This window comes from Primulina tabacum, chromosome 8 (genome assembly GCF_025594145.1).
Source record: "Primulina tabacum isolate GXHZ01 chromosome 8, ASM2559414v2, whole genome shotgun sequence".
NCBI classification, from domain to species: Eukaryota; Viridiplantae; Streptophyta; class Magnoliopsida; order Lamiales; family Gesneriaceae; genus Primulina; species Primulina tabacum.
The window spans coordinates 34,595,742-34,609,984 of record NC_134557.1 but is presented as its reverse complement, the minus strand read 5'-3'; the positions used below and the strand labels follow the sequence as shown (position 1 = coordinate 34,609,984).

Sequence of the window (14,243 nt, the reverse complement as noted above, 5' to 3'; positions counted from 1 at the left end):
ATATTTTATATGATTGTCGTCGGATTATTTTCTTCTCCGATACATTTTTGATAAAATTGATCATTTTATGGTCGCCAATTAAAGGTTTTTGCATTACCTTGACCATGCTTCTATGATGTAATATAAGTTCAATACCAAAAGATGTTGTTAACTTTCCTCCCATAGTCCTATTACTAAAACTTTGTTGTTGTTCTAGATTTTGGATTTTTTTTAATAATCTTTAATATTCCAAGAATTTCTTCTTGTTTCTCAATGATTTCTTCAATTTTACGTGGTACATAATATAGATAATTGCAATAGTTCTGTACCGTCTTTTGGATTTTTTTAAGATTTCTTGAGAGTTTAGATGAATATGAAATTATTTTTAAGAATTTGGTATTTTGAATCATAATTATATTTTAGGTAATTTGATCTATTCCTAGTTGCTTCTAGTATCAATATTTGTTAGATTTTCTTTTAAAATATTCTAAAATATTAAAATAAAATATGAAAATAATAAATCTCGAACACAAATTCGGGAAAAATCATGTAAGGCTCGAATTTCTCACACTCGGACACATGCAATATTTGTAAATGGTTAAATCTTATTTAAAGTACTGATATCCATTATAATCAACACAAAACCTAATAATAATAATAATAATAATAATAATAATAATAGTAATAATAATAATAATTTTATATGTCTGAAATAAAAAAAACCCACCATTTCTGGCCCAAATTAAAACTAAGGTTTTTTTTAAAATCATTTTTCATGAGATCAAATAATGAAAACTAAATTTTCATGTCCAAGGAACCGACCATTAACTAATCTTTTATAATTGTGGAAATTATGCCAAAAAAAAAAAAGAAAAAAGAAAAATATTGCGTTTGAACGTTTCAATTTGAATTCTCAGACTCTTGACTTTCCTTTCCCCCTTCCTCAAGCTAACAGCTCCCCCATCTCCTTCTGCTCTCTACTTAATTCTCCAATGGCGGCGGCGAGGCCAACTCGGAGCCCTAAAACAAACCTAAACTCCCCTCTTCGTTGAAATCATCATGCCCACCTATACGACTGCAACGCTGCAAAGCTATTTCGAATCCAGAGCGGAAGAATCTCTCAAGAATCCCCTTTCCGGAGCTTCAAATGGTCGAAAAGATCCTAATCCGAGCCGGGGTTCGAGAGATGGAGCTCCGAGACACGTGTACGTATCTCCGAATTTGTATGTGACCCCGGTGCAGGCTCCGATTCCCCAGTGTTACCCGCCAGACCCGCTATCACCTTCTCCTTACGTAGTCAACCACAAGCGCCGAGGAAATGAGTGGAAGAGATGTTGTGAGGCTGAAGTGGTGGGTTTGGATTCAGGAAATGAAGGTGGATATCTGTGCTCGGAGGAGGAGGTGGGCGAGAATTTTGCGGGTGATGAAAAATTAGAAACTTTTGATATTGATGAGGATGAAGAGGTCAGTGAATATCAGGGTGAGGAGGAGACGAACTATAATGGAAAGGAGCAAATTGAGAGCTGTAGCTTTGCTTCTGCTCAAGGGGAATTCTTTGATGCGAATGATGGTAATCTTTTTTTTATTCCAGAATTTGGAAATAATTCAATGCAATTTTTGCTCTAATATACATGAAATTCAGTTTTCACTAATTTTCTCCATTTATGAATTGTGTGTTGATTGAGCTTACAGCAGGCTGTTTTCAAAGTGGGTAAAAATTATTATGAAGTAATGTCCAGTTGATTGGAATAAGTGTTGGCAGTATGTGAATCTTTTATAATTAGTGGGATATTCTCAATTGTATGTTAGGAAGGGGTTCTCTTTGTTTAATTTTATTTGAACTATTTCGTGTTTGCCACAAATGTTGTTTTGTTTGATTTTGATGCCAATACCTACCCATTATGAATTAAATGCATTCAGTCATGGCAAAATTTTAAAAACTGTAGAACGTAGACTATAATGACTAATATACACATAACACGGCGAAAGTCCCAATCTTTAAAACTTTTAGAGATGTTTACACGATTAAATTTCACAGTAGTTTCTGCTTAAAATCCATATGCATTTCAGACACTTTGGGCCATAACGCTAAACTGGATAGTTTTGAACTCTTGAAATTACGTGGCTGGAGAGGAAGATTGCATTATCTCTGTTCCGTTCACATATGGATAGATATGAATTCTAACGGTAATACTTGATTATGATTCACAGATTTCTCCGCTGATGGGTCTACTCCAAAATCCTACGGTTCTAGAACTGAATCAGAACTGAATGCCATTAGGCTTGTTCTTCTTGAGGAAATCGAAAGGAGAAAAAATGTAGAGGAAAATATGACTTTAATTCGAGGTCAGTGGGAGCGGATCAGTAGCCTTATGCATCAGGCTGGGTTAACATTTCCTGGACCTCCATCTGATAGTTGTAGCACACAGTTTGACAATATGATCGATCTGTTTTCCCAGGAAGTTTTAGTCAGCAGGTTTGTTGCTGAAGCAGTTGGAAGGGGTCAAGCTTCTGCTGAAGCTGAAGAAGCTGATGTCTCAATAATTGAATCAAAAGACCAGGAGATATTGCGGTTACATGACAGGCTGCAATACTTGGAGACTGTTAATCATGAAATGTCCCAGAGAAATTTTGTGGGTCAGTTTTTCAAATTAGATTTTCTTACATCCGCCTCGTTGTGTAGCCTGGAGAATCAATTGATTCTTGTTTCAAGATAAGAGAATCTCTAGTTGATAAATTTACTGTTTTTTTGATCTTTTGACCTGAAATTATTATTTCTGAAAAGAGTTGGCATTAGACCTTCACTCATGTAGGTCTGTGGTAAGGTTTCTTCGAAAGATTTTAGATGTACACTGACATGGGAAAATACAACAAAGCAAAGAAAACAATAAAGGATGTAGTAAAAAAAGAAGTAAAGCCTCGCTGCTTAAATTTACCATGGAATGAAAAGGAAAAGTCATTTAATTCCCCATACTTGTAGCTACTGTCAACATCACAAAATGAGTTGAGGTATATACCATCCCGAGTTTAACTCAACCAACATCAGTTTTTTGGGCCGTTGTGAGTATTAACGAGAGAAAAGGCATGTAGTTATGGTGACTTTAGGTACTGCTTCCTAGAACTTTAGTAGAGCAGTATACTGGAGAAAATCTTTCTTCGTAACATGCACAGTTAAGTTTGATGCAAATTTCCACTTCTAAAATTCATGAGGAAAATGGAACTTATTGAGTTGAGAGGTTATTATGCCTTGACTGTTTCATGTCTCTGTATTCCTTAAAAAACTTCTGTTTGTTCACTTTGACCACCATTCTGCTTCATGATGGATGTGGAAAGTAAGTTTTTCTTTTTGCCATTTCAGGGTTTGGTAACTGTGTAATAGTTCTGCACTTAACTGATATCTTCTTGCACTCACAAAAATATTGGTTTATTTGTTGCAGAAGTTGCTCGTAGGCGACAGGAAAGGAAAAGGAGTCGGAGAAGGTGGCTGTGGACTTTTATGGGATTCTCCATCGCCGTAGGAACTTCATTTGTTGCTTATTCCTACATTCCTCAGTCGAGTAAATATCTTCCATTGTTGAAGTCCGGAAACTCAACCGATGCTGCCTCCTACAAGACCTCTTAAAGACTATTGCTTTGAGATAACAATTGTGTGCTCGTCTTCTTATGGATTCGCGACTTTTCAACGTAGTGATTGCTGGTTAGAGTCTAGGTATCAAGTTAGTAACTTAAGATTTCCTTTGAATTTTGGAAAGATTAGGCAATGTTTTATAAGTGTATCATGAGATAAATGAACTTTGAGATAAATATACCTAGATTATCAAGATAAGATTACAACATAAGCGGATAAAGATATCATCTATATACAACCAAAAATAAATCTCCAGATTCGATATCCCTTGAAAATTTGAAATTTGAAGATGTAGATGGGGTTCAATCCAATCTCAAACTCCCCCTTTAAACCTATAAATAGACCCTCAACCCATCAGAAAATCAAACAATTTCTTTCACTCTATATTTCGAAAATAAGCTAGAGGAGTACAGGTGAAACGCCGCAAAATTTTCTCTCAAGTAGAAGGCACAAAATCGAGCAAGAGGAAGAAATTTTTTTGGAGAAAAACCCATGCCCTTTTCACGTTTTTTTTTTTGAAGAATAATATGTTAGTGGGCTCATTGTTTTAAAATTTATGTACATGTTTTTGAAAGATCCAATCTACATGATTCTTTTGTTCTATGTTTGAATGAAAAAGATTTCCAAACACTGTTAGATTCAAGTTTGACATGAAAAAAAATTCTTGAAAGTTATATATTCCCTGTATGGTGGGTATAAAACTGTTTTTACAGCTCTTATATTTCTGGTCCTCCAACAATGTTACTTCTTTTTGGTTGACATTAAATTTCAGAATTCAAGTCTTGTCAAGAGAGATAATATCAACAATCCTCTGTGTATAAGCAGATGAATTTTGGTATCAGGCATTAATATTGTTTTTAATGCGTCTTTTTTGAACAAGAACAAACAATAAACAAACGCAGCATGAATAAAAAAATGAAGTACTGGATTTTGTTTTTTGCATTAAAATATCAAAGGTTAATTGAATTTATATTACCTTAATAAAAAGTTTATTATTTGATACAACAAAAAACAGAAAATTAATAATTTGATATATTTTGAAAATTAGTTTTCTGTTAACGAGTTTCAACTCTGTGAATTTGCATGCTTATTGAGGTTTCTGACTGAAGAATTTCAAGTTTGCTCCACTAGTCTCCCATTCAAAGAACGCATTGTTTCTTGAACATCTGCCCATTTCAAGATTCCAATTCCCTTGAAGAACCGCACGTTGGCTATTATTAAACTCTTTCAAGATTTCGATTTCTTTGAAGCATTGTACCCTTGAAGAGCAACGGCCAAAGAAGAGAGCATTTTTCCATTTTTCCCAGACGACGCAATATTCGAATTCTAGTACGTGTGTCGGTGGAATTAGTTATCAGATTCAGGAAAGAATTAGAGTTTTGGTCTGCCTTTCTGTTCTTCAACTTTCAAAGCAATTGTTGGTTATTTTGACAACTGCAAGTGTACAGTGTCAAGTTTTAGTACTGGTTAGAGTACAGATATCGATCCCACGAGGAGTAATTATTTAAAACTGTATATTAAGTACCATAATTGGCACAACTCAACTATATTTAGAAAATCAATGGGTTGGTTTATAATCAAAGAAAATAACAATTCCTGTAATTCTAGCACGCAGTAGAAATTCAATGAGACAACAAATCTAGAGATATGATTTCATCTGTTTTCCCCTATGCTAAATTAAAATTGACTAACATTTAATTAACTTGCATCATATTTATTAACAAAGAACTCACAATATTTTCTATTCCCTTTTTCAAGTGATAAATAGAACTGTATTACCTATTACCGATTTTAATATGTCTATTCAAAATCATGTGACATATAATAAATGCAAACAAGGTTCTCTTATGGATTCACCAAAGTTATACGTCTTTTGCACGTTATAAACATCTGACGATGCGATTTCCCTTGTCCTAATTTCGATCACCTCTCTCGAGCGTTAGATCTCAATTATTAGATCAGTTGAATTATGGCCAGTAATCCAAAAGCATTTAAGACAAGAAATCACAAAGAAGCACGATGAATTAATTCAATGAAAATTCAAATGTCAATAGCATAAGTTCAACCTCGACTACGTCAATCTCTAGATAATGGAATTAGTTCATACTCGAATCTAAATTAAACAAAATCCTTTTGTATTCATTAAAAACGTAAAAGTAAAGAACCGAATTAAGAACGTGTTGGCGAGAGAAGGAAGTGCGTCTCCGTGTCCGGATCCAGCGTCTTCTATCTCTGTTCTTCGCGTCCCGTGCTCCGTGCACTCTCACTTTTTCTCCTTTTTCGAGTGATATGTCGGCTGTGGCAAGAATTTTCAGAACCCTCTTCAAAGCTCACGTCGAAACCTATTTATTGCTGGATATCGTGCTGCGCGCATATGCGCGTCCAAGACTCGCGCATATGCGCGGGAGCTTCTGGTGTTGGCCTTCTTCTTCCGCGCACATGCGCGCCATTGCTCCGCGCTTCTGCCTGTGTCGCGCATGTGCGCGACCTGAGTGGCGCATGTGCGCGTAACTCACTGCCATAGTCGCGCATGTGCGCAGAAATACATCGCGCAATCTATATGAATTGTAAGGATAATATAAGTGCACAAAATGCACTTATCAAACCCCCCCAAACTTAAAGTTTTGCTAGTCCCGAGCAAAATAAAATAAAACATTAACTAAACTAGACTCAACACATCTTAAAGAAAATAACTGAATGAACAAGAATTGTGGAATAAAAGGATAACCACTAGCCTCAGAGATTACAGTCCCCATCATATTGAATCAAACACATGCCACATTACTCACAGTTCACGTGCGTGTGTGTTCTGTTATTCTCGTTTACCCACTCCAAATGCCAAGATAAGTTCATAACTTTTCATCTCATAAAATTTTGTACTCCTCGACACACATGTAATTAGCAAAATCATTGAGACACACATTTATCTTCACAAATCAACAGGACTTATAGGGTAACATTTGGCTAAACAAGTGGTAATATGAAGACAATAATTAACCAAACAAAGTCCAATATCATGAGATGCGCACATGTACACAGTCAAATTCTGTGTCTATCGACGGCATTTTTCAAGTGTCCATAGGCTTAACTTTGACAACTCTTCTCCACTAGTATATTGGGTACGTGTGACTCGGTTAATATGTCTTTTAAGCTTATAACGTTAGGCTATGGCTAGTGGCTACAAATGAAGATAGGGAATCAAAAGTGAGATAAACAAACCAATTTATTTTTCAACACGCTTCTCATTCTTCATCTTGCTTCACATCCACTTGCTTTGCCACAACATATTCACCAATTTGTCCTCTCTGTCACATCAATATGTCATACTCTTTTATTCTTTATTCAACTTTTTCTTTCTCCCTTTTCTCAACAACATCTTTTTTTTTTTCCATAGAAATTGATTTCTTTCTTTTCACCTTTTTTCTCTTTTTCAACGATATTCTTATACGCGCACAAGAGAGAAGAACTTTTGTCATGATACACAGGTTTGTTTTCGCTCAATTTTTGGTAGGTACTGGTGTATATGCTCAAAAGTTGGTAGTTGATGTAGGGATTTAGAATTGATACGAATGGTCGCTTTTGTGTGCCTTGGCACACTCCATTCGATTTTCATTAAGCTCAAACATGGGACACTAGGGTATAATATGATGTTATGGGTAGGCTTGAAAGGCTCAAACGTTCCAAAAATCGCCTAAATCATCCCTAAGTTACACAATACCCGTATCTCGCCTCGAAGAGTGCCAAACCAAGTTCTAGACTACTTTCAATTTACCAATCAACAAACACAGATAGATCATGTTTTCGGGTATTCAAACAGAACGGATTACACATCTCATTCTCATTTAGGCTCAAAGAGCTAACAATTGACAAATTATTCCAGAAAAAACAGGCCCAACATAATTCAAAGACTGCCTGAATCATTTTTGTGTTAGTGAACATGTAACTCAACAACAAGCAATCACATGCAGGTTTTGGAGTCCATTCATACATTCCAAATCATAAATCACATGAACACTCTCTTGACATCGGATGTATCAACAATCATAGCAATCGTGAATTAGTGTGTAAACGGTAAGTAAAGATAGACAATCATAGCAATCGTGAATTAGTGTGTAAACGGTAAGTAAAGATAGCATGCGTTTAGATTCGTAATCAAGGAACAACATGTGTTTCGGGTCAATTCTCATCATTGTTTGGTTATTACCTTAATTCCACAACTCTAAAAAACAATTTAACGACTAAAAATGGACATAAAGACTAAAGTAAAATTTTTTTTATAGCATCAAAATTAAATCGTCAAAACATCAATTCAAATCAAATCACCCCCCCAAACATAAAGTATGCATTGTCCTCAATGTATAAACAAGAAAGAACGGGACAATCATACCTCCCACGACGAGCGTCAGTGCTCGCCGTCATCATCATAGACATCTTCATCCATGTGCTGGGGTGGGGCCTGTGGAGGAGGTCCGGGATACTGTGGTGGCCATGCAGGTGGCTGGGGAAACATCGGATCCTCTGGACCGATAGGTGGGAACCACTGAGCGAGCACGGATGTGAAGTCCATCATGTATCCCATGAAATGATCGGTGCGATGCTGAAGCGAATCCAGCACCTAGCGCTGCTCTACTAGTAACCTCCTCTGATCCTCCATCTCTATCTCAAGTCTACGAAATCGGTCTCCCCGGCGCTGTCTGGCTGCCTCAGGTGGTGGTGGCGGTGGAAGCTATGGATGTGGGAGCTCCTCATCATCTGGATACTCGTGGGGAATATAAGAGGCAGCTCCAAAGAAGGCAACAATGGGAGCCTTCGGCTTAAGAACTTTCTCATCAGGCGACCAGGACACGCCGGCCTGTCTGCATAGCTCGGTAACAATGTGAGGGCATGGAAGGGCGACCGTGGCTAATCCTGTGCCGGCTCTCATGCTCGATCCATAAATTATTTTCCCCAAGTCAACAGATTTGCCCATCAAAATAGCAAAGACAAGTGCAAATTTGTCTTTGGTTACATCATGGTAATGCGAGGATTGGTGAACCCAGGCCAATATGAACGATGTCAACGCACTTGTATTGGGGCCCACATCGGATTTCTTTTGAGAAATTGGACCACTCGAGCTCATTTTCCATACAGCACCTGCCTGACATAAGGTCCGAATGACCTCTGAATAATTAACCCCATCTTCTAGAAATTCACTGTGCTCGTCTTCTTCGAGGCTCGACATCTGATAGATCATGTTTATCGTTTAAGAGTCAAACGATACAAATTTACCTCGCACCAGTACTTTCGACTCGTCATGGCGTATTCGCAGGTTAGCATAGAACTCCCGCACAACTGAGATCACATCATCTAGAGGAGGGTGAGCAAATTCAACCCATTGTCTTCGTTCCAGTTCATTCACGATCATACCACGCGCTATCGATAAATTAAATCCCCTCTCCGGGTTGATAGATCGAGTCATCGAGCTCTCATAAATTTGTTGGGCTTCCTCATTCCAAAATCTGTGAGAATCGAAGCTTGAAGAGGAGGAGGCTCCCTTCTTTGATTTCTTTTTCGGTGCTATCAACTCAATAATCAAATATCACAACCACACACTAAACTCAACCAACAGAAACGCCAAAATCAAAGTTCATCGGACCCCAAACTTGAACACTATAATTTCACCACACCAACAGAACACAATGTATAACCCAATCATGAAATGATTTAGAACAAATCGAACTCATTTATCACTCCACCTTCAGTTCTTTCTTCCAGCTCTAGGCGTGACAAGTGATCTGCCACCTGGTTCTCACAACCTTTCTTGTCTTTGACTTCAAAGTCAAATTCTTGAAGTAGGAGTATCCATCGTATCAACCTAGGCTTTGCATCCTTTTTGGCAAACAAGTAATGAAGAGCTGCATGGTTAGTGAAAACCGTTACCTTTGTGCTAATGAGATATGTTCTGAACTTGTCGAATGCAAACACCACTGCTAGCATCTCTTTCTCAGTAGTTGTGTAATTCTGTTGGGCTGCATTGAGTGTACGACTTGCATAGTAGATAGCCTTTAACATCTTGTCTCGCCTTTGTCCCAATGCTGCTCCCACAGCATAGTCGCTAGCGTCGCACATGAGCTCAAAGGGCTCCTTCCAATCAGGCACTATCATAATGGGGGCAGAAATCAGTGCTGTCTTGATCCTGTTAAATGCATGCTAACAATCATCTTCAAAAATAAATGCAGAATCTTTCTCTAACAAATTACATAAAGATCTAGTAATTTTAGAGAAATCTTTAATATAACGACGATAGAACCCGGCATGTCCCAAGAAACTTTGGATCCCTTTCACATTTTTTGGCGGTGGGAGATTTTCAATTGCCACAACTTTGGCTCTGTCCACTTCTATCCCTCTGGCTGAAATCTTGTGCCCAAGCACAATACCTTCTTGCACCATGAAGTGACATTTCTCCCAGTTCAACACTAAATTCTTCTCTCGACATCTCTGCAAAACAAGCGTTAGATTTTGCAAACAATGATCAAATGATGAACCAAAGACAGATATATCATCCATAAAAACTTCCATTATTTCCTCGACCATGTCAGAAAATATGGCCATCATACACCTCTGAAAAGTAGCAGGTGCATTGCAGAGACCAAATGGCATTCTCCTAAAAGCAAATGTACCGTAGGGGCAACTGAAGGTAGTCTTCTCTTGATCCTCCGGTGCTATGACAATCTGATTGTAACCTGAATAATCATCTAGAAAGCAATAATAATGATAACCACCTACTCTATCAAGCATCTGGTCAATAAAGGGAAGAGGGAAGTGATCTTTCCTAGTAGCATCATTCAATTTCCTGTAATCTATACACACTCGCCAACCAGTCACTGGACGAGTTGATATCAACTCGTTATTCTCATTTCTCACCACAGTTATACCCCTCTTTTTAGGCACTACTTGTACTGGTGAAACCCAAGAACTGTCAGATATAGCATAAATAACACCATCATTTAACAATTTTAGTATCTCAGCTCTTACAACCTCCCTCATGGCTGGATTAAGCCTCCTCTGATGATCAACATAGGGGGAATAGGACTCTTGCATCAAGATTTTATGCATACAAACAGTAGGGCTAATCCCCTTGGTATCAGAAATTGTCCATCCCAAAGCAGATTTAAACTCTCGCAATACTCTCAACAACTTATCCTTTTCTTCAATAGTAAGAGCAGAAGAGATGAATACCAGATAGGACGAACTCTCGTCTAGGAATGCATAGCACAAGTGACTCGGTAAATCCTTTAATGCAAAGGATGCTTTTGGTACCTCTTTACTTTCATCTTCAAGTAACTCTTCAAGTTGTGCATTAATCTTTTCTTTAGGTAGAGTATTGAGAGCAAGTAACTCCTCTCGCACATCCCAGTCCTCTTCATCCACTGTAGAAACTGACTCCAACAAGCATCTCTCCAAAGAGTCTTTCATCATCCTACCTACACCAACTTGGGATACACAAGAATCAATGCTATTACAAGTACTTACCACATTTGGTCCTCTGATGGTGTTGTAGATGTTGAACGTGACTTCCTCTCCACCTACACTCAATGTGAGCTCGCCCTTGTGCACATCAATCAAAGCTTTTCCGGTGGCCAAGAACGGCCTTCCAAAGATAAGCAGAGTTTCCTGGTCTTCCTCCATATCTAAAATGACAAAATCAGCAGGAAATATGAATTTTTCTACCTTTACCAGCACATCCTCCACTATCCCTCGTGGATATGTAAGTGATCTGTCTGCCAGCTACAAAGTAATAGTGCTAGGCTTTACCTCGCCAAGCTCCAACGTCCTGTAAATAGAAAAAGACATTAAATTAATACTGACACCTAAATCACATAAGGCCCTATTTATTCTAGAACCTCCAATAACACAAGGAATAGTAAAACTCCCTGGATCTTTGAGTTTCTGTGGTAGTTTTCTTTGGTGTATGGCACTACACTCTTCGGTTAGCTTCACGGTCTCAAATTCTTGAAGTTTCCTCTTCTTGGACATCACATCCTTAATGAACTTAGCATAATTGGGCATTTGCTCCAATGCGTCGGCAAATGAGATGTTAATGTGTATTTTTTTGAATATTTCCAGGAACTTCGCAAACTGATCATCTAACCATTTCTTCTTGAACCTCTGTGGATATGGAAGATTTACCTTTGGTAATGGTTGATGCTCAATCACTTTATTAGGTTCCTCCACTTTCTCTTCTCCAACACTTGCACTCTTTAATTAATTTTCCTCAACACAAATCTCTGCATTCTCTTCAGTAGGCTCTGGAATTCCAATTTCCTTGCCACTCCTCAATGTGACAGCTTTGCATTGCTCCCTAGGATTCACCTCTGTATTGCTTGGGAACTGTCCTTTATTCTGATCTTTCAAAGCATTTGCTAGTTGCCCAATCTGTGTTTCCAAGGATTTCATCGTGGCACCCATATTGCCCATGTGTGTCTCCATGTTATCAAGACGAGACTCAGTTCTCGCCATTCTTTTCCCAGACTCAATCACAAACGTCCCAACTAGATCCTCAAAAGACGGCTTTCCTTCCCCCTTCTGTGTGTTGAACCCCAGTGGAGGATTCAACACATTCTTGTTGTTCGCATAAGAGAAATTCTCGTGATTCCTCAAACCTGGGTGATAAGTATTTGGGGGAGGATTACCTCGATAACCTCCATAGCCATGATTTTTATTGATGTACTAAGCTTCCTCCACAACTGGCTCTTCCTCAGCAGTCACCAATGCTACATCAGACATAGATTGGCCTGGCTTGTTCATCGCTGCAATCTGTGCTGTCAATGCTGAAACCTGTGCAGTAAGTGATGTGATCGGGTCTACGGCGTACACTCCAGCAGGTTTCTTTGATCCAGATCTCTCACTCGGCCATTGATAACTGTTAATGGTCATCTGTTCAAGCAATTCATAAGCTTCATCAGGTGTTTTAGAAAAAAATAGTACCTCCGGCGGCTGCATCCACATTCCCTCTAGTTGGCCCATCTAAACCATTGTAGAATAGCTCAATCTGCACCCAATCTGCATATCCATGATTCGGACACTTCCTGAGTAATTCTTTGTATTGCTCCCACGCCTCATATAACACCTCAAGTTCTCTCTGCCTGAAGTTGGTGATATCTATTTTCAGCTGAGCAGACTTGGCTGGAGGAAAATATTTTGATAGGAACTTCGTGACCAAATCTGCCCATGTAGTAGTATTTCCCAGAGGTAGAGATTGGAGCCAACTCCTATCTTGATCCCTGAGAGAAAACGGAAACAGGCGCAATCAAATAATTTCGTCAGAAACACCGTTAATTTTTACCGTGTCCGTAATATCCAGAAAATTTCTTAGATTAAGATGGGGATCCGCAGTGGCTGTTCCTCCAAATTGGTTCTGTTGAACCATGTTAATGAGTGCGGGCTTTAGCTCGAAGTTGTTAGCAGCAATGGTTCCGCGAGCTATTCCAGAATAATGAGCGTTTATGACTGGGCGAAAATGTTCTCGGATTGGCACCTCCCTCGGGAGCTCATTCTGATTATCTCTGTTTTCAGCCATTGCTTTTATTTCGTCTCTTCTTGCTTTCCTTAATCTCCTGGCAGTTCTTTCGATTTCCGGATAAAAAATCAGCAAGTCGGGATTTTGATATTTTCGCATGCACTGCAAAACAGAGAAGATTATCAATTAACAAAATAAATAAATAAACTAAAATCTAAATTAAAGTCAAGACTACTTAGTAACGATATTAATAGGCAATTAAATAGTTTACTCCCCAGCAACGGCACCAAAATCTTGTTGCTTATTTTCACTACCGCAAGTGTACTGTGTCAAGTTTTAGTACTGGTAAGAGTGCAGATATCGATCCCACGAGGAGTAATTATTTAAAACTGTATATTAAGTACCATAATTGGCATAGCTCAACTTTATTTAGAAAATCAAAGGGTTGGTTTATAATCAAAGAAAATAACAATTCCTGTAATTCTAGCATGCAGTAGAAATTCAATGAGACAATAAATCTAGAGATATGATTTCATTTGGTTTCCCCTATGATAAATTTAAATTGACTAACATTTAATTAACTTGCATCATATTTATTAACCAAGAACTCACAATATTTTCTATTCCCCTTTTCAAGTGATAAATAGAACTGTATTACCTATTACTGATTTTAATATGTCTATTCAAAATCATGTAACACGTAATAAATGCAAACAAGGTTTTCTTATGGATTCGCCAAAGTTATACGTCTTTTGCACGTTATAAACATCTGACGATGCGATTTCCCCTGTCCTAATTTCGATCACCTCTCTCGAGCGTTAGATCTCAATTATTAGATCAGTTGAATTATGGCCAGTAATCCAAAAACATTAAAGACAAGAAATCACAAATAAACACGATGAATTAATTCAGAAAATTCAAATGTCAATAGCATAGGTTCAACCTCGACTACGTTAATCTCTAGATAATGGAATTAGTTCATACTCGAATCTAAATTAATACAAAACCTGTTTGTATTAATTAAAAACGTAAAAGTAAAGAACCGAATTATTAAGAACGTGTTGGCGAGAGATGGAAGTGCGTCTCCGTGTCCAGATCCAGCGTCTTCTATCTCTGTTCTTCGCGTCCCGTGCGCTC

The 14,243-nt window shown here is 38.1% G+C and overlaps 2 protein-coding genes across 3 annotated transcripts; one reads left to right on the top strand and one right to left on the bottom strand.

Annotated features, from left to right (window-relative positions):
* Positions 1-868: 868 nt before the first annotated feature.
* On the top strand, positions 869-13,845 carry LOC142553942 (uncharacterized). 2 transcript variants are annotated; one of them, XM_075664507.1, is made up of 4 exons: positions 869-1,549; positions 2,191-2,616; positions 3,417-3,634; positions 13,825-13,845. In XM_075664507.1, exons 1-3 carry the CDS (start codon positions 1,039-1,041, stop codon positions 3,599-3,601), a joined length of 1,122 nt encoding a protein of 373 aa, XP_075520622.1. In that variant the 5' UTR covers positions 869-1,038; the 3' UTR covers positions 3,602-3,634; positions 13,825-13,845. The 2 variants fall into 2 exon arrangements, with proteins under 2 accessions (XP_075520622.1, XP_075520621.1); XM_075664506.1 differs by lacking the exon at positions 13,825-13,845 and having other exon boundaries at positions 3,417-3,785.
* On the bottom strand, positions 9,311-12,106 carry LOC142554694 (uncharacterized). Its single transcript, XM_075665363.1, has 5 exons — positions 11,867-12,106; positions 11,456-11,755; positions 10,457-11,374; positions 9,897-10,084; positions 9,311-9,782 (listed from the first exon to the last, which is right to left on the bottom strand). The coding sequence occupies exons 1-5, from the start codon at positions 12,104-12,106 to the stop codon at positions 9,311-9,313; spliced, it is 2,118 nt and encodes a 705-aa protein (XP_075521478.1).
* Positions 13,846-14,243: the final 398 nt, after the last annotated feature.

Excerpts from the sequence above, each read along its gene's own strand:
- LOC142553942 (XM_075664507.1), top strand. The coding sequence starts at position 1,039 with ATGCCCACCTATACGACTGCAACGCTGCAAAGCTATTTCGAATCCAGA. Across the intron at positions 1,550-2,190 it reads ATTCTTTGATGCGAATGATG|ATTTCTCCGCTGATGGGTCT; the intron begins GTAATCTTTTTT and ends TATGATTCACAG. Across the intron at positions 2,617-3,416 it reads GTCCCAGAGAAATTTTGTGG|AAGTTGCTCGTAGGCGACAG; the intron begins GTCAGTTTTTCA and ends TATTTGTTGCAG.
- LOC142554694 (XM_075665363.1), bottom strand. The coding sequence starts at position 12,106 with ATGGCGAGAACTGAGTCTCGTCTTGATAACATGGAGACACACATGGGC. Across the intron at positions 11,756-11,866 it reads AAGAGAATGCAGAGATTTGT|AGGTTCAAGAAGAAATGGTT; the intron begins GTTGAGGAAAAT and ends CCATATCCACAG. Across the intron at positions 10,085-10,456 it reads GTCCAGTGACTGGTTGGCGA|AGATGTCGAGAGAAGAATTT; the intron begins GTGTGTATAGAT and ends CTTGTTTTGCAG.